Below are 20,387 nucleotides of genomic sequence, written 5' to 3' on the forward strand. Positions count from 1 at the left end.
AGGATAATGTTTATGACTAAGATGCTTTATAAGATCTTCAGACTACCAAAAGTAGTTATGCCCTCCATCTGTGAAATTTATCTCCTTCACTATCCTATGGGATGTCTTCATGACACTTCTATTGAAAACCTTCACACAGGGTTGCGAGTGCTGTCAAAACCGTCTAGGGACGGTACAGATATTCTAAGGCCAATGAGCTGACAACGTGGATGACTTGAACCTGAAGTCTGTTTCCTATGCTACTGAGAATTGTTAACTGGATAAATGTGATAACCCCCAAACCACGTTTTCCTTATTTCTGCCGTTTTCCGCCGCATCTAAACTATGCAAAAGCTGCTGACAACACTTGACTATCCAGTATTTGGCAATTCCACCGAATACTGAAAAGGTTAAAAGGCCGAACTTGCTAGTAGGACAAGCTGCCAGGACCGGTAGTCAGGCTCTGGTGCAGTTAGCTGTGTATTCCACACATTGTTTTAGAGGCTTACAAAATACAGCCATCTTGCATCAGGCATCCCGGCCCAGGAAGAAGGCGAGCCCCGGCCGCTCGGCCCTGGAGATGCCACCTGCGCGGGGCCGGGCGTCCTAGGTGGCAGAGCCCTTGCGGACTGCCTACAGCCCGCACCGCGGGGCCCGCCATGGCCCGGGCCGGTGTGTTGAGTGACTAAAGTTGTCTACGGGCGGGCCGGCCGCACCTGGCCCGGAGAGAGAGCGTGAAGGCTGCAGTCCGGCAGCCCTGCCAGCGGCTAGAGCAGCCCCATCCGAAAGTGGACGCGGGACGCCAGGCTGCTATTTGCAAGCTTCCTGTTGGGTAGTGTTTTCAACTGGGGTGCACCGACCCGGCCGGCGGTGCCCTCCTCCCCGCCCCCACGCCGCCCGGGGCGCCTCGGGGACGCGCGCCTGGGCCCGCGCCGGAGCGGGGCGCCCCCTCCCTCGCCCTCCCCGCCGCGGCCCGAGACGCCCGCAGGCCGGGTGTTCACCGACCGCGCCTCCTCCCGCCCGCCCCTCCCCCCCTCACTTCCCCCTCGGCGCCCCAAACCCGGGCTTCCCGAGTTCCAAGACGTGTGCGCACGGAGCAGGGTGGGAGTGCGGGGCCGGAGAGCCGACGTTAAAACGGGGGCGGGCTGACGGCCGTCTCGGCCGGAGCCGGCGGCCCTTCGGCGTGTCTTTTGTGTTTGTACACACACGGCGCGAGGTGGCCGGGAGGAGGGAGCAGGCGGCGCGCGGGGGAGGGGCGAGCGCGCGCCAGCGAACGGGCGCGCGGGGGGAGGGGCGGGGGCGGGACGCGAGCGAGGGGGCGGGGGCGGGGCCGAGCCTTCCCTCCATTGTGTGTGATTGGTTGGCGCGCGGCGCGGGGGCGGGGCGGCGTGTGTTGGGGGATAGCCTCGGTGTCAGCCATCTTTCAATTGTGTTCGCTGCCGCCGCCGCGCCGCTGTCGCTCTCCGACGCCAGCGCCGCCTCTAGCTCGCTGAGCTCCAGCCGAAGGAGAAGGGGGGTAAGTTTCCCCGTCTGCCCGCTTCCCCGGAACCGAGCCCCGCTTGCCGTCAACCCCGGGCCGGGCCCCGGCGGTGCGGTGAGGGGACCCACGGTCCCTCCGGCTTGGCCCACAAACTTTTTGGCCCAGAAATGGAGGTGAGGAGCGAGTTTCCCGCACCCCTCAGGCGGCGGCGGCTCCGGCGGCTCCCCAGTCTCTCGCCGCCTCAGCCCAACAGCAGCAACCGCCGCGTCGCCGAGCCTGCTCTCCCTCCCCGCGCCCCTGGCTCCTCTTTCTTCGGTGAAATCCCGCCCGCCGCCCCTTCCCGGGACCCCAGACCTTCACCACGACCCGCGCGGGCCTCTTAACTACCGCCCCCGGACCCCGGACCCCAGTTTTCGAGCGGGAAAAGGGTAGAAATCGCCTCTGCTTCCCACCCTGGGGTAACTCGCTTTTTGCTGCCTCCCCACAGTTGTTGCTAAGCTTCACCATCTTGTCTCTCTTCTCTGGTCACCGACCATATTTTTTCCCCCGTTTCTCTCTTCCCCATTTCAAAAAAGGAGGAAAAAATTTTAAAGAGAAACATTTTTTTCTCCTTTTTTAGAGAAGCGGAAACTTGATGCATTTGAAATGCACAAAAAAACTTTTGCATTTTGGAGGGCGGCACGTGGCAGGGGATCGGGCTATTTTCGAGCAATTTGGTGTTTTGTCTCTTTGGTAGGGAATCGGATACGTTTTGCGATTGTTTCCATTTTGTTCTGGTCTGGGAGCCGAGTTTGTGCCTGCGCGAGACGCTGGGAGCGAGGCGGGCAGGCTGGGGGACCCTGTGCCGAGGGGCCGGAGGAGGCGAAACCAAAAGTTTATGTGGTGCTTGGGGTGGACTGGTCGGCCGGTCCCGTGCGTTAATTAAAGCCTGGGTGCGGGGCACTTTTTTTTTTATTTCACTGCGAAGCTTCTGAGGACTGGACGCCAGGACGGTGCTTTGTAGAATGCTCGCTGGTGGTAGCTGTTGTTCCTCTCTTGTTTTTTGAGACGCCTTTTTGTCAACAGAACTGTAGAGATGCAAAAGCAAGAATGTTTTCAGATATTTACAGCAGTCTATCGACTGCCAGACGTAAAGGGGGGGGCGGTGGGGGGGTGACCAAAACCTTTTTTGCTGTAATTTGATTCGACCTTTCTGTGGTTTGAGGCTTCGTTCTTTTGACTTGTTAGTGGATCGAATATTTACAGACATTTCTAATTTCTACTTTAATTAAAGAAACTGAAGCGAAGGCTGTCAGGGGTCTTTTTGTTTTGCCGTTTATCGCTCAGATTTGGCTTTTTTGAGAGATGATTGGTGTTAATGCTAACAATTTTCTAGTACTACAGTTTGTTTCAGGAAGTCATATTTGGGTGGTAGACGTAATCTGCACACTTTCAAATTATGTAACATTACAGACATTTTTTTATACTGATCATAATTTCCAGATTTGGGGGGGCGGTGGTAGTGGCAGGAAAACTTGTATGTTTGGTTGTTGCATATGGTGATTTTTGTGTTTTGATGCTGGTAGGTAAGTAAGGAGGTCTTTATACCATGGCTCGTACAAAGCAGACTGCCCGCAAATCGACCGGTGGTAAAGCACCGAGGAAACAACTGGCTACAAAAGCCGCTCGCAAGAGTGCGCCCTCTACTGGAGGGGTGAAGAAACCTCATCGTTACAGGTATTAAAACAAGAGGAGGGAAAAAATGGGACAAAGCCTATCTCCCGAAGCAGTATCTATATAATTTAATAAAAAGATGTATAATCATACTTTTTGCTTTAGAGAAACTGATAATTTTTCCTTTTGAATATTTACTAATATATATATATATATAATTTAGTGTTAGGTTTTATTGGGAACATGTTTAATTTTGAAGCCATGATCTTGCCCATAGCCCAAAGGAGAGGTTGTATCACTAATAACGTTAATGGGATAGGGTAACATTTTATTTAGCTGTTAGGTGTAATGTATATTTTTTAAATAGTATAGTGTTGTTTTTAAATACATTTTGGAGGATACTCTTTCTCTTGGTAAAGTAATTTGATCAAGATTGGGGGTCATTTTGTTTTAGCTAAGTCCTTCATTTACTTGAATTCGTTTATTTCCTTCTGTTAGCACAGTTTTGAACTACCCTGAGCAGTGTTGTTAAGGGCATCTGCCATTAGAGGGCAGAAGTTGTCTGTATTTAGGTGCGCTCTGCAAGTGATTTTACAGTTAGCCTAAAATAAAAGTGGAAGAAATAAGTCAGAATTGAGGTGAATTTCTTGCTTAAAATTAGTTTTAAAAAGAAAGAAAGAAAGAAAACTTCCATATGGAAGATACACCATAAAAGAGTATTCACATTTAATCATTCATGAGGGATGTGCGGTATTCAAAGGTATTCTGGGAAATCAAACTTAAACGCCATAAATGTATTTTTTTAAAGGAAACTTATTGAGTTGTGCTGGTAGGTCTTTTAGAAGAATTGGGGGTGCCAGTGGGAAGAAGGAGAGTGCTGCCAAATTGAGAAGAGTGAACAATTTTGACCTCTTTATTTGTGGCCTAGTACTTTCCCAAGTTGTAATTATAACAAGTTAGTGATATATGTTAAAGAGGAAGAAGATAAAGGGGACTTTGATTAAACCCCCCTGCCAGGAATCTACTTTAATATCATGCTTTTTGCTTTAAAGGTATTGTTGTGTTACTCTTAACAGACTTGAATATTCAGGTCATAAATTAATAAGTGAAATTTGATACAGAAGCTGAAGAATAGTTGGGTGATTTATTTTTTGAAAAGTGACTGCGTCTTTTTAAAGCTGATGACCACTCTTTTATGTTTTTTATGTATTTGGTAACCATGTCTTTATTGTGTTTTGTTTTAAAGGCCTGGTACCGTGGCGCTCCGTGAAATTAGACGTTACCAGAAGTCCACTGAACTTCTGATTCGCAAACTTCCCTTCCAGCGTCTGGTGCGGGAAATTGCTCAGGACTTCAAAACAGATCTGCGCTTCCAGAGTGCGGCTATTGGTGCTTTGCAGGTAAAGTGGCGAGTGGGAAAGGCTCTAAGAGTTGGCGGTTCCTGCTTTGTGCCAAGAACAATTCTAAATCTTTGCATATGCTTGTTAAATTTAATCATCACAAGCGGATGAGGTAGGTCTTATCTATTTCACTGTTAAGATGTCAGAAAGGTTAAATTGCTCGAGGTCATACAAGCAGGCATAGGATTTTAAAATTTTAGACGTTGCAGTGTTTAAAGGGAAAAAGAACCTTCTGGTCTGGCTTACAGTTGCTGCAGGACATCAAGAAGTCATGGGGCTAAAGGTCTGTATTGGTAATTAGTTTCAAACAGTGACTGATATAAAAGGAATATTAGAATAAATGGCTTCCTGGGCCTGAAGAGGCAGTTGCAAGTGGAGAGAACCTAATATCTGGGATGGGAACAGGCAGCATAAAAGAATTGTGCATTGAGGTAAAGAAGCATGAGTGGTAGTTAGGATTAGGTTGACCATAAGGAGGAAAAGACACTAGGCCTGTAAAGAGAAACTGGAAGACTTGTAGTTTGCTAAAGGGGGTTATGTATGGATTTCCACTTAAATGGGAAACATAGTGAATTTAATCTTAGCTCCAGTGTGTCAGAACTTTGAGAAGTACTGTTTTAGCTGTGGTTATATATTTGAAATACTGGTGGTTTGTGCCAAGATTAAAACTTGAAATGCCCACAAGTAAGATATTTGATTAGGTATGTAGGTATAATTAACATCAATCACTTAAGTAACCTATAATGTTAACGAGTTTGGCATTCGTTAGATCATTGTAACTCAAAGTATGGTAAGACTGCCACCTCCTTCAGAGCGTGGGGTTAGAAGCGGTTAAAATTGCAGATTGCTAGGCACCTCCACAGACCTGAATCGGAATCTCTTTTGGGGGAGGGTCCAGAATCTACATACACTCCATTGGAGGATTTTTCAAGGCTGCTGTTGCCAAGCTTTTCCTTTATGTGTAAGGAAGATTTGATAGGTGGATTCTACCCTGAAGTGTAATTGGTTGAGCTGTTTCTATGGTTAGTCTGAACTTCATTTGATTGGTGAATTCCAGGAGTTGGCATCCATTAAATTCTCAATGAATTGAAATAACTGAAATTTCAAACTACTAAAATCTTCCAGTGCTGTTATTTAAAACCTTTATTTTCTGTTTTAATCATTGACTATCTTTAGATCCCATTTTGTTTATTACTATAATTGCTAATCACATTTTCCCCACTAATTTTAAATATAGAAATATTGATATTCTCAAGCATTGATCTAAAGCTGCCAATTTTGTTTTGTAGTTAGAGTTAGCAGGGCTATGCTTGAAGAACACACTATACTTGAAAGTCCAACATTGTTGAGCTTAAGTGTCAATGATAGAGCTTTGTAAATTGATTACTAAATAGTCTGAGTAAAAGACTATTGTCTTTTTAAAATTCGTGTGTAAACTTCCACATTGCTGTTATTAAGGTGTGTGTTTTATATTTGTCAGTAAGTGTGGTTGTATTGGTTTTGAGCAAAATGTTCAATTCTGCTGCCTGTAGTACTCTTGCATTAGGTAACTCTTTATTGGAAGAGTAATCTTTGTTAGAAGTTTATTTTGTTTTGCTTTTTTTATACATAAGTTCTCTTAAAGATACAGAGATGGAGAATTTGCTAATGGAAATAGGGCAATAGAAGAGAGCAGTTGAAATAGAATTCCAAAAGTCACTATTTTTGCCTTTAGAATTACAGTTTACAACTTTTCTAATACAACTAAATGAGGAGGGGAGGTAGTCCAGTGAGGATGGGAGAGAATTTAGTCTAGGTTTGCCATAGATAATCAAGAATTAGCTAACTTGAAATTTAGCCTTTGCGCCTAATATCTGAGAGTTTGAACTAAGGTATCGTGTTAAAAATGGACATTGGTGGTTTGAAGTGGTGGAAGAGTCAGATATTGAATATACTCAAAATGTTGTACATTAACATTTCCTTCCAGTTATAAGATATTTTTTATTTTGCTGTTATCTCAAAATTACGTTCATTGGGCTATAAATTAATGTGTCAGTCTTTAATTCCCATCATGGCCTTAATGTTTAGGAGACTTTGGGACACTGGCAATAGAGTTAGAAATATATGAGTCATGGTTAAATTCCCTGAGTATTGACTGTTCTCCCAGAGCTGACCAGACACAACTCTATAAAACCTATAGCCAGGTTGTAAGATGGCAGTGAGAGGCCCAGCTGCCACATGCCACATTTGAGTAGCACTAGGGGAGCCAGTAGATCATTATTCCACTCTTAAATGGTCTCAGAATTGCAGGACCTGTTGGCTTGTCTATATAGCAGCTCATAGTGCTGTGTTTTGCAGAAGCCTTCTAGATTTGCATAATCCTGAGATACGCTGGGTGAAACAAAAGAGAAACTAGTTTCTTTCTTGAGGAACTTCAGTCCTAGTATCTGATGTGTGTTGTGAACCTGTAAGAGTAGGTAGGCTACAGTATGCAGTGTTTCCTAAATTTTTTACCCATTTCTAGAGTATCCCAAGAATTAATCCCTGAACATTAAGGACTTCTGCTTTTAATATATTTTTTGGAATAGGTAAGATACACGGAACTAATTGCATAGAAAAGATGCAAATTTCGGGAATTCCCTTGTGGTCCAGCGGTTAGGACTCCGCGCTTTCACAGCTGAGGAGCCGCATTCAATCCCTGGTCAGGGAACTGTCCCGCAAGCCACATATCCCGGCCAAGAAAAAAAAAAGGAAAACATGCAAATTTCAGTTAGGGTTAGAGATCTCTGTTAAGTAATTTAAGGGCATTAAAAGATGACTAGTGTACAAGGCCAATGTGATTGCCAAGGAATTAGGAGTTCAAAGTTACCTGCACCTGGGAACCAGAGGCAGGAGGAGTGTTTGCTTTCTCCTTCATGGAATAATCTTAGGTAGTCCATAAAGGGTAGGTAAATAAGACTTAGCTCTTGATAACAAATGCTACGGAAAGACATGTAGGGATAGTAAACTTTGGGTGAAACAGATTTTTATAGAAGAGAGAGATGAGGCTAAAAAGAATGAAGATATAAATGTAGGAAATAATTTTTTTCATAAGATGGAATAACGTAAACCATTTTGATTAATTATTGCTGTGTTAGTGCTTTTAAAAGCAGAACCTCAAGTTTTATTGGCAAAGTCAAAATGTTTGTAAAAAGCAAAACTGGTTCTTCCCATCTCTGTATCTTGTGTGTTATGTAGTATTGTGGCGCTTGAATTGCTCAAGTATTCTGTGTATTTCTCTTTTAGTTTTATTACCTAGAGTTTCCAAGATGGAAATAATTTTTTTAATTAGGACAAAAATAGCAATTACAAAAATCTGGTTTTTTCCCCTAAATATATCTCGAACAGAGAAATAACTTGCTAATAGAGAAGCCAAATAACGTCTTTCATTTAGTGTGTTCCTAATCCACTAAAACAGTTGGGCTGATGACTAGTAAAACAGTAGGTTCATTTCAAAATGAGTAAGCAGATGTTTTAACCTAGACTAAAGGACTCTTCAGCTTTTCAGACAGCTGTAAGATGTACTATCAATTTAAGAGTTAATTATAAGTAGAAGCTCCCCTTTTTTCCTCTTTACATGCCAAGTGTTGGTGAATGATTCATGTAGCTACCAGTTTTTGAGTGAAAGTAGGGATAAGAAGATGCCTTCAGAAAAGTCTTAAGAGTATAATGAGAAAAACTAGAGGGATCAATGTTAATGCTGGGAGGTAGCAAAAATGCCGTTACAGATAGAGGTGCATAGAGGAAGGTACAGTTAGTGGGGGGCATAGGGGCATATCTCAGCAAAATAGGTCAATGTATGTAAGTAAGACACAAATCTGGTGTGTTCTGGGACCCAATAGCAATCTAGTGGTAAAACTGAGGTGTTAAAGGAAAGGTAGATGAGGACCATATGATGGAAACCAGTGGTCAAACAGATATAATGAAGTGTGAGTAAGATTCAGAAAAAGGAGGACACAACAGGGTAGGATTTGGATTAGATACATGATTCCATTTATCTTTCTGAGGATGAGAATGAATGTTAGAATTTAAGTTGGATTTTTTGCTTTACTCAAGACACATTTACATCAAGACACAAGACACATTTCAGTTTACTAAAAATCACATATAACGTTTAAAAAATTAAACTTTTTTAGTAGTGAAATTATTTGACTTGTATTATTTGATAAAGACTTGAGTTTTCACTTTCATAAGCTGCCTTTCAGCCTCGTCGCACAGATTTTACAATGTAAGCATTTGGTAAAATAGTCAACATCTTCTGAAATAGGTTTTTAAAGGGCTCAAAAACCTCATCTTTTTAACTGATACAGATGTAACTTAACTATTGATAATATTAATATTTTTTTCTTTATTCCTGTTGTAGGAGGCAAGTGAGGCCTATCTGGTTGGCCTTTTTGAAGACACCAACCTGTGTGCTATCCATGCCAAACGTGTAACGATTATGCCAAAAGACATCCAGCTAGCACGCCGCATACGTGGAGAACGTGCTTAAGAATCCACTATGATGGGAAACATTTCATTCTTTAAAAAAAAAAAAAAAAAAATTTCTCTTCCTGTTATTGGTAGTTCTGAACGTTAGATTTTTTTTTTTTTTTTTTCCCGTGGGGTCAAAAGGTACCTAAGTATATGATTGCAGGTGGAAAAATGGGGGACAGAAATCAGGTATTGGCAGTTTTCCCATTTTCATTTGTGTGTGAATTTTTAATATAAATGCGGGGACATAAAGCATTAATGCAAGTCAAAATGTTTCAGTGAACAAGTTTCAGCAGTTCAACTTTATAACAATTATAAATAAACCTGTTAAATTTTTCTGGACAATGCCAGCATTTGGATTTTTTTAAAACAAGTAAATTTCTTATTGACTGCAACTAAATGGTGTTTGTAGCATTTTTATCATACAGTAGATTCCATCCATTCACTATACTTTTCTAACTGAGTTGTCCTATATGCAAGTACATGTTTTTAATGTTGTCTGTCTTCTGTGCTGTTCCTGTAAGTTTGCTATTAAAATACATTAAACTATACCTGCTTTTGGTCTTTACTATAAACCTTATCTGTACAATTAACTTACTTGAAATTTCCATATTCAGAATAATTTTAGTATCAAGTGTTTTGTCACTTTTTATCTGAAACTGTTGAGAGAGGAGGAAAGTATAAGCTTCATATGGGAAGGAAACTGGAGCTACTGGCTTTCCTCCAAATTTTTAAAAATTTGAAGATGGTGGGCTTCCCTGGTGGCGCAGTGGTTGAGAGTCCGCCTGGCGATGCAGGGGACACGGGTTCGTGCCTTGGTCCGGGAAGATCCCACATACCGCGGAGCAGCTGGGCCCGTGAGCCATGGCCACTGAGCCTGCACGTCCGGAGCCTGTGCTCCGCAATGGGAGAGGCCACAACGGTGAGGGGCCCGCGTACCACACAAAAAAAAAAAAATTGAAGATGGTATATCTATTTTCCAAAACCAGAGTTTGACTATGGATATGTGTACTTTTAACCAGCAATTCCCAAATCTAGCTGGCCAGCAGAATCACACGAAAATAGTTAAATCTGTATAAGTAGTGAAAGTACATTTATAAACATAATCTCTGTTATTAAACTTTGAATATTTAATGGTAATTTAACTGCAATTGTAACAGTCTTCAGCTCAAAAATTAGTGCATCAGAGAGCTGGCTATTTTAAGATTGTATATTAACCCTGAAGTTACTAATCAAGCACCTATAGTTCATTCTTAGCACTGTTTTATTTAGCATTGGGGTGATTAATGTGAAATGAGGATGGTGAACCTTTTAAGACTTAACATTTCTTATTAGAGAAATGCAAATCAGAACTACAGTGAGGTGTCTCACCCCAGTCAGAATGGCCATCATTAAAAAATTGTCTACAAACAATAAATGCTGGAGAGGGTGTGGAGAAAAGGGAACCCTCTAGCACTGTTGGTGGGAATGTAAATTGATACAGCTACTATGGAGAACACTGTGGAGCTGCCTTAAAAAACTAAAAGAATTACCATACAACCCAGCAATCCCACTACTGGACACATACCCTGAGAAAACTAATTCAAAAAGAGTCATGTACCACAATGTTCATTGCAGCAGTTTACAATAGCCACATCATGGAAGCAACCTAAATGCCCATGGACAGACGAATGGATAAAGAAGATGTACATATGCACAACAGAATATTAGCCACAAAAAGGAACGAAATTGGGTCATTTGTAGAGACATGGATGGACCTAGAGACTGTCATACAGAGTAAGTCAGAAAGAGGAAAACTGTATATTAACGCATATATGTGGAATCTAGAAAAATGGCACAGATGAACAGGTTTGCAAGGTAGAAATAGAGACACATGTAGAGAACAAACGTATGGACACCAAGGGGGGAAAGCAGGGGGGGAGGGGTGGTGGTGTGATGAATGGGAGATTGGGATTGACATATATACACTAACAGGTATAAAATGGATAACTAACAAGAACCTGCTGTGTAAAAAATAAAATTCAAAACAAGGGGGCTTCCCTGGTGGCGCAGTGGCTAAGAATCCGCCTGATTGGGACATGGGTTCGAGCCCTGGTTGGGGAAGATTCCACATGCCGCGGAGCAACAAAGCCGGTGCGCCACTACTAAGCCTGTGCTCTAGAGCCTGTGTGTTACAACTACTGAAGCCTGTGTGCCTAGAGCCCATGCCCCACAAAAGAAGCCGCTGCAATGAGAAGCCCACACACTGCAATAAAGAGTAGTCCCCTGCTTGCTGCAAATAGAGAAAAGCCCATGCGTAGCAACGAAGACCCAACGCAGCCAAAAATTTATTAATTAAAAAAAAAATTCAAAACAAGAACAGAAAGACACATGCTCCCCCAGTGTTCCTTGCAGCACCGTTTACAACAGCCAGGACATGGAAACAACCTAAATGTCCACCAACAGAGGAATGGATAAAGCAGATATGGCACATATATTCAATGGCATATTACTCAGCCATAAAAAGGAACGAAATTGGGTCATTTGTAGAGATGTGCATGGACCTAGAGACTGTCATACAGAGTGAAGTAAGTCAGAAAGAGAAAAACAAATACCGTATATTAACACATATATGTGGAACCTGAAAAAATTGGTATAGACGATCTTATTTACAAAGCAGAAATAGAGACACAGATGTAGAGAACAAATGTATGGATACCAAGGGGGAAGGGGGGTGGGATGAATTGGGAGATTGGGATTGACATATATACACTATTGATACTCTGTATAAAATAGATAACTAGTGAGAACATACAGTATAGCACAGGAAACTGTGACATGAGTTGTAGCATATGAGTGAAGCTGCTCTGGAAGTGAACTGAGATGAACTAATCAATGGGCTAAGAACAGATTCATGTCAATAAGATATAACATTGGGCTTATAAACATAAACATTGGTGTTAAGCTCCTTTTTAGCAGTAACTTCATTTTTAGATTTTAGGTCATTATAAAATCAATGTGAGAAATATGAGATTTTTTGAGAGCCTGTTTCTAATTTGTTGACATGGTATCCTAGTTTTAGTGTGATCGTTTGTATAGGCTTCTACAGGCAGGCACTAGTATTACTTGGAGTATTGGCAGGAGCATATGTTCACTGCAGTATAAGCTACTAAGAGCCAATTGAAGTATGTTTGATACAGAATAGATGAACTTGGCACTCAAAGCAGGTACACGGATGTCTGGTCAATGTACTGAGCTTGTCTCAGTATACCATGGGCTGTTAATACTTGACATGTATTCTCTTATTCCTATAAGGTAGGTAACTCTTTCCTACTTAACTAAAGAGGCAATGAAATTTGGGAGGATTATTCTTATTTGACTAGGGTCTAAACAATATTCATAATTTTGAGGTCAGGGTTATTCTTTGACTTAGATATGAGTGTGATCTGCCACTCCCATTGATGCTTATTAACCTGGGCTGAAAATCCTCTTACCTGCTATACTTTGGAGTTGGCTACATGAGAATTTACCTAGGAAAAATCTATAGTGAATTAGAGTTGGGCCCAAAGTGATATGTGGGGACCATAGCTAAACTCACCACTCGTTATTGTTCAGTTTTTAGCATCTGTAACAAGGTGGTAACCAGCTTTTGAATATGAAGTATCTTATGAAAATAGCTGATTAATATGTAAAAGTTTCCAGAAAATATTCCTAAAATCTAAGACACATTTACAGATGAAAAACCCTATGAAATCATGTGGTAAGATAAAAACTTTAGATAAGGTTTTAGGGAAATCAGGGAATGCTGGAAGAACTTCTAGGAAGGAATTTGGAAATGTCATTCTCTTAGGCAAATGAGGGGAGGAAATCTTCTCTTGGCTAAATACTGTCAGGTGGGTTAGTGCTTGAACAATGTCCAAGCTCTTGCCCTTCTCATCTTGACAGCCTAGAATCTGAGAGGAAATCAACTTTGCACATTTGAATATATCGAGGATCTGCTGGATGCTGAGTATGTAAAGGTGTAAAGCTGCTCCAATCTAAATTCTCAACAACTCTGTAAGGTGGGTACTATTATATACCCTATTTTACAGGTGAAACTTGCCCAAGATCACACAATAAATAGAGGGGATGGAATTTGTTTCCTGGTAGACTAAATCCAAGGCCTTCCTCTCTAATTCCCATGCTCTACGTGTGAGACATACAAATAAGAGCAGTTAATTGGTCGGGGACACTAGAAGAAGTTAAGGCAAGTCTTGACAGCAGAAACAAATGGGGGCCAGAGGAGACAAAATTGGGAATGAGAGGGACAGATTATAGAAATTACAAGAAAACTCTTCATTTGAAAACATGCTGCTCACCACCTGCTCAGTCTTGAGCTACCCCCTTAATTCCTCCCTCTTCCTCACCTCCATTAAATCCTGTTGACTTTCTCCAAAAGTGCATCCAAAACTTTCCACTTCCTCCTTCTACCATCCTAGTCCAAGCTGCTATCAGCAGCTAAGTTATGGACTATTGCCATAACTTAAATCAGTCTGCATTCATCCACTCATTCCCTCCGGCCTCTTCACACAGCCCCCAGAGAATGTTTCTAAAACATAAATCATTTCAGATCATTTCCGCACTTAAAGATATCTAGTGACTTCCCATTGCTCACAGAGTGACGTCTAAACTGGCTCATGAGGCAGGCCTGCAGGATCTGGCCCTGTCAATCTTCTCTTTCCACCACTTGCTTATTAAGCTGTAGCCAAACCCTCTGCCCACATACCCTTTGTCACATCCCTTGGCTTTATTTCCTTATTTATCAAAATCTGAAATTACATTGCATTTTTCCTGACTCTACCCCTACTAGAATGTGCTACAAAACAGGGGTTCATTGTCTTCTCCATTGTAGCCCCAGTGCTGGTACATAGTAAACCTAAATAAAAATCAGTTGCATTCGTGCTAGAATGAACGTTCTTGCTGTCCTTCAGATTTTAACATTAAGCTTGTATAACCTTAAAATATAGTAACTGATTTATTGTTTTGAAGATTAAGTGAAAACGTGAGGCTTGGCACATAATATTCAATAAATGCTGGGCTAGAATTTTAAATTCCGGTAAAGCAAGTCAGCATACATATTGTTTCTTGCAAAGTTGTAGAGAAAAATGCCTCCAACTTCCTATCTTTCTAAGTAGTACGCATTTTCTATTAAAACCCTGCTGAATAGTTATCATTCTTATGCCATTAAGCATAGGTGTCTAAGTGAAATAGGATTTAGGTAACACCCTTATCACGACAAAGTCAGTTGAATCAGTAAGTACATAACTAGTGGTGAAACCATAGGTAAGAGGCATTCTCTTAAAGTCATTATGAGTACTTTTTTCACCACTATCGCTAAACATTCTTTGGAAAGTTCTAGTCAATGAGAAAATGTATTTTTTTAAAGGAAATAATTATTTGCAGTATAGCTTCATAGCTGAGTTCCGGCTCTGGGAGTTTCCTGGCTGTCCAGTGGTTAGGACTCCAGGCTTTCACTGCCGTGGCCTTGGTTTGATCCCTGGTCGGCGAAATAAGACCCCGCAAGACCAGCAGTGCAGGGGGAGTTCAGGTCCACCTGATGCCTTGTTCATTCAGTATTTATGGAGCACCTTCCATGTGCCAGGCACTGTTGAAGGAATACTGAAGTGACCAAAGCAAAGTTAAAATTCTCTGTCCTCATGGAGCTACATCCTAGTGAGGGAAATAGACAAGGATAATCCTTAAAGATAAAGAAGGAAAATACAGTTGTTCCCCCGAATCCCCTGGGATTGGATCCAGGACCCACCGCAGATACCAAAATCTCGGATGCTCAAGTGCCATAGTTGGCCCCTCCACGGCCATGGTTCGACATCCAGGGAATCAACCACCACTGATCGTGTGGTACTGTAGGATGTATTTAGTGAAAAAATCTGCGTATCCTTGGACCCACAGAGTTCAAACTCGTGCCCTTGAACAACGGAGGCTTGAACTGTGCAGGTCCACTTATAGGTGGATTTTTTTTCCAATAAATATGCAGTGAGCCCTCGATTTCCCCGGGTTCCGCATCTGCAAATACGGAGCGCCCACTATGGGACTTGAGCATCAGCAGATTTTGGTGTGTGAGGCGGGTCCCGGAACCAATCCCCCACAGACACGGAGGGACGACTGTACATCGTTTATTAGATAGCAGTAGGTGCCAAAGAGAAAAAGTAACATGGGTGAAAAGTGTTGTGATACAAGGGAGGTGGGTGTTGGGAGTTAGGCCAGGAAGGCATCACTGAGGTGTCTTTGGAGTAAAGCCCTAAAGAAAATGAGAGAGCAAGCCACACAGATGTGAGAGAAGAATATTCCAGGCCCTACTGGGGGTCCTGCTGGGGGCAAGCCTGGTGTGTTCAGGAACCACAGGGAGACAGGAATGGGTGCAGTGGAAGAAGTGAGCAGAGTAGGAGAGAAATCAGAGATGCAATGGGGACCAGATCCTGCAGGACTTAGAGGTCCTAGTAAGGACGCTGAGTGAGAGGAGGTGCCTCAGGAAAGTTTTAAGCAGAAGAATAATATGGTGTGACTTAAGTTTTAAACTTAAGTTTTAAAATGAGTAGAATAAAGGTAGAGCAAGAAGGAAAACCCCTTAGGAAGCTACTGGCAGTAACCTAAATGTGACATGTTATTGTGGCTTGGACTTGAGTGTTGGCAGTGGAGGTGGTGAGAAGTGGCATGCTGGCTATTTTTGAAAGGTAGGATGGCTGGGACTTGCTAATGGGTGTGGGCATGAGAAAGAGAGGAGTTAATGGTGCCAAGGTTTTTGGCCTGAGCAACTGCAAGAGTGAAGTTGCTACTGCTTGAGACAAGGGAACCTGACGGGGCAGGTTGGAGGGGAATATAAGGACCTTAGTTATGGACATGTTAAGATTGAGACGCTTATTAGACTTTAGTGGAGATTTCAAGTAGATTGTTGGATACGAGCCTGGGGTTTAAGAGAGAGGTTTGGGCTGGAGACAGAAATTCAGAAGTCATCAGTAAATGTATGGTCTAAAAGCCAAGAAGCTGGATGAGATCACCAAGGGAGTAGGTGTAGATAGAAATTAGAGAAGAGGTCCAAGCACTCAGGGACTCAGCATTCAGAGTTTAGGGAGCGAGGGAGCACTCCGAAGGAGACTGAGACGAGTGGGCAGACAGGAAGAAAGCCAGGCGTCCGTGATGTCTGTAAGCCCGAAGAAGCAAGTACTCCAAGGAAGACGAGTGGTCTCTGTGACAAATACTACTGCTGTGTCAGGAAGAGGGAGGTCTGAGAGTTGACCATTGGATTTGGCAATGTGGAGGTAATTGGTGATCTTGATAAGAACCATGTTGGTGAAATCGAGGGAACAAAACCTGATTAGAGTGGATTCAAGAGCGACCGGGGCTTTAAGCAAAATGATCACACTTCACATTGTCAATAATGAGACGAACTGACATTATAAATCCCTGATGTAAAACACTAAGGACACAACGTTACCCAAACGTTTACCCCAAATGTTTAATCTGTATATAATCATGAGGAAACAACCAGCTAAATCCAAAGCGTGAGACATACTACAAAACAACTGGCTTAGACTCTTCAAAAATGTCCATTTCACAAACCAAAACAAGGCCGGGAACTGTTTCAGATTAAAGGTGACTTAAGAGACATGACAATTAATTGCATGTTAATCAATCCTTCATTGGATCCTGGATTAAAAAAAAAAAGTTAAAAAGAAACTTTGGGGACAGTTGGGCAAATTTCAGTATGGAATATATGTTAAATAATATATCAATTTCAAATTTCTTTGGTGTATGATAATGGTGTTAAGGTTATAGAGGAGAATGTACTTGTTCTTCACTCATGCTGAAGGAGTGAAGAGTCGTAATAGCTGCAGCTTAATCCAAAATATATAGAGGGGAAGGTGGGGGAGGGATAGACTGGGAGTTTGGGGTTAGTAGATGCAAACTATTATATATAGAATGGATGGACAATGATGTCCTACTGTATAGCACAGGGAACTCTATTCAATGTCGTGGGATAAACCATAATGGAAAAGAATATTTAAAAAGTATATATATGTATAACTGAGTCTGCTGTACAGCAGAAATTAACACAACATTGTAAATCAACTATACTTCAATTAAAAAAAGAAAACATATATAGAGAAAAAGATAAAACAAATATGGTAAAATAACAATTGGTAAATTTACATTGTGCCATTCTTTCAACTTTTCTATAGGCTTAAAATTTTCAAAACCATCAGTTGGAAATGTTTTTAAAAAGAATTAGAAGAGATAGACCTAGAGTCTGTCATACAGAGTGAAGTTAGTCAGAAAGAGAAAGACAAATACCGTATGCTAACACATATATACGGAATTAAAAAAAAAAAAATGTCATGAAGACCCTAGGGGCAAAACGGGAATGAAGACGCAGACCTACTTGAGAATGGACTTGAGGATATGGGGAGGGGGAAGGGTGGGCTGTGACAAGGCGAAAGAGAGGCATGGACGTGTATACACTACCAAACGTAAGGTAGATAGATAGTGGGAAGCAGCCGCAGAGCACAGGGAGATCAGCTCGGTGCTTTGTGACCCCCTGGAGGGGTGGGATGGGGAGGGTGGGAGGGAGGGAGATGCATGAGGGAAGGGATGTGGGAACAGATGTATATGTATGACTGATTCACTTTGTTATAAAGCAGAAACTAATTAAAAAAATAAATAAATAAACTTTAAAAAAAAAAAAAGAATTAGAAGAAATGAATTGGTAACTCCAGGAGTTTTGCTTAAAATAAAGAGAAATGGAAAGTAAATGAAGAGGAAAGTGGAGCTCAGTGTTTTTGTTTTTGTTCCCTGTAAGATGGGAGAGATAGAATATTTGTTTGCTGTTGTGTGTTTTGTATGTTTGTGCTATTGGGGTTGTGAGGATTATATGAATTAAAACACGTCAGCTGCTTGGAACGTTCCTGGCACATAGTAAATGCTCAATAAATATTCACTGATATGTTTATTATAAAATTGTTATTATTAACAAATAATATTTATCTTGGAAACCCAAGAGTCTCAATTACAAAATTATTGGTTTTAATGAGATCTCAATAAGATGGTAGGCAATAAAATATACAAAAGTAAATAGTGGTGATCATTTTGTAATGTATAAAACATTGAGTCACTATGTTGTACACCTGAAACTAATGTAATGTGGTAAGTCAATTATACTCCAGTTTTTAAAAAGTCAATATAATTTCTATACATTAATAATTAGTTAAAATTTATAATGAGGGCTTCCCTGGTGGCGCAGTGGTTGAGAGTCCACCTGCCGATGCAGGGGACACGGGTTCGTGCCCCGGTCCAGGAAGATCCCACATGCCGCGGGAGCGGCTAGGCCCGTGAGCCATGGCCACTGAGCCTGCGTGTCCAGAGCCTGTGCTCCACAACGGGAGAGGCCACAAGAGTGAGAGGCCCGCATACCGCAAAAAAAAAAAAAAAAAGAAATACTGGTGTAGCCAGGACTTCCCTGGTGGTGCAGTGGATAATACTCTGTTCTCCCAATGCAGGGGGCCCAGGTTCGATCCCTGGTCAGGGAACTAGATCCCACATGCATGTCGCAACTAAAAAAATTCACATGCCACAACTAAGGAGCCTGTCTGCTGCAACTAAGACCTGGTGCAACCACATAAATAAACAAATATTTTTTAAAAAGAAAGAAATAAATACTATATAGCCACTGAAAAGAATGAGGCAGAGAGACTATACATGCTGATGTGGAAAGGTTTCCAAGCTATACTGTTAAATAAAAAAGAAAGTTGTGCAGCAAGCATAGCATCTTTCTTTCCATTATGAGTCTAACAACAAAAACAGCAACAAAACCGCAAATCACTTGTAAATCGTGTGTGTATGTACACATCATATATACACAGAGACTACATGCATATGCATAGGAAAGGTCTGGAAAGATATGCACCAAACCGCTAACAGTGGTGGCCTAAGGGGAGCAGAGTTTGTGGAATCTTAGATATTCTGGAAGAGGAGCCACTCACTCACTAGCATGGCTTCAGAGCTCCTTACCCAACTTTTTATAGCAACAGGAGGGATTTATTGAGGACTTGCTATGTGCCAAGCCAAGCACTGTACTAAACACTCTGCTTTATCTCAGTTCTCACAAGGACCTCAGGAAGGAGACTGTTACTACCTCCATTTCAGAGATGGGAGAAGTGAGGCTGAGTATCCCCAGCTTCCCATCCCTGCCCAGCCCTAGTGTCTTGGACACATCCCTGTGTTTGTGGTTCCCCTTTGTGAGAATCCTTCTGTTTGGACCGCTCCAGGTTGTATCCTTTTGTAGTCGCCTGTGTCTGGTTTGCGGGCAGTTTCAGGAGTTAAGTAGGGCAGTAGCTTGGCCAATGCCACAACCGTGGGCGGGGCACTTAACCTCCATGAGCCTCAGTTTACCAGTCCAAAAAACAGGGACCACTGGTGGGACATGAGGTGATTTCATGTGGCTTATGAGTGATTTTTTTTTTTTTTTTTTGGCCGCGCCGCAGGGCATGTGGGATCTTATTTCCCAGACCAGGGATCGAACTTCCACCCCGTGCAGTTCTTAGCGCAATCTTAACCACTGGACCGCTGGGGAACTCCCATGAGTGAACATTAAAAAATATATATATATATAGATAGATAGATAGATAGATAGATAGTTTATGAACTAGTAAAATAAACATTGTACATCAAACCTGGGATTTCAGATAGCACCTCTTTACATTTTGAGTGGATTAAAAATTATAATAAGTAAATAATAGTACAGGTAGTGCTGGCCAACATGACGAAAGGGGTAGGAGAGGAGGGGAATTTATGAGAAAAAGCATGAAAAAATGCTTAGCACAGAGCCAGAACGCACACACAGTGAGTGATCAATGCACAGATTTAATTGGTTATCATCATCACATTTGGACTTGAAATAAGCAGTTCTGATTCCAAGTGTAGGGGAGCGAGACGGAGTGGGGAGAGAGAGAGGTGGCCAGGACTTCTGTCACCAGCCTCGGGCACCCTCAAGACGTCCCAGGCCCGGGCTTAGCCCCAGTGGGGCCCGACAGCGTGTTGGGGAACTCGGTGGCCTCACGGCCAGCTGAGCCGAGGCGACCGCGCTGGCTCCAGACTGGTCAGCAGAGGGCCGCGCATAGGGTCCTTCCTGCACTTCCTGCGCGACTCGCGGCTCAGCGCCCGAAGCGGCGGCTGCCAAGGACTGATTCCGGAGGAGCGCTGCCCAGTCTCGGGAAATCGGGTGCGGGAAAAGCTGCTGCTGCCAGCCCGCCCTCGGGAGCAGCCAGCGGGTGACGGGGCACGGACGGGGCCTCGAGAACCGAGCGCTCAGACTCCTCCCTGCCTCTCGCCGCCCACACCCCGTCTACCTCAGG

The 20,387-nt window shown here is 42.5% G+C and overlaps 1 protein-coding gene across 1 annotated transcript; it reads left to right on the top strand.

Moving 5' to 3' along the window:
- The first annotated feature begins 1,393 nt into the window (after positions 1-1,393).
- Positions 1,394-9,348, top strand: H3-3A (H3.3 histone A). The gene is made up of 4 exons (XM_081221022.1): positions 1,394-1,495; positions 3,025-3,175; positions 4,359-4,512; positions 8,894-9,348. Exons 2-4 carry the CDS (start codon positions 3,048-3,050, stop codon positions 9,020-9,022), a joined length of 411 nt encoding a protein of 136 aa, XP_081077148.1. The 5' UTR covers positions 1,394-1,495; positions 3,025-3,047; the 3' UTR covers positions 9,023-9,348.
- Positions 9,349-20,387: the final 11,039 nt, after the last annotated feature.

Source organism: Mesoplodon bidens (assembly GCF_964165515.1).
Source record: "Mesoplodon bidens genome assembly, chromosome: 2".
NCBI classification, from domain to species: Eukaryota; Metazoa; Chordata; class Mammalia; order Artiodactyla; family Ziphiidae; genus Mesoplodon; species Mesoplodon bidens.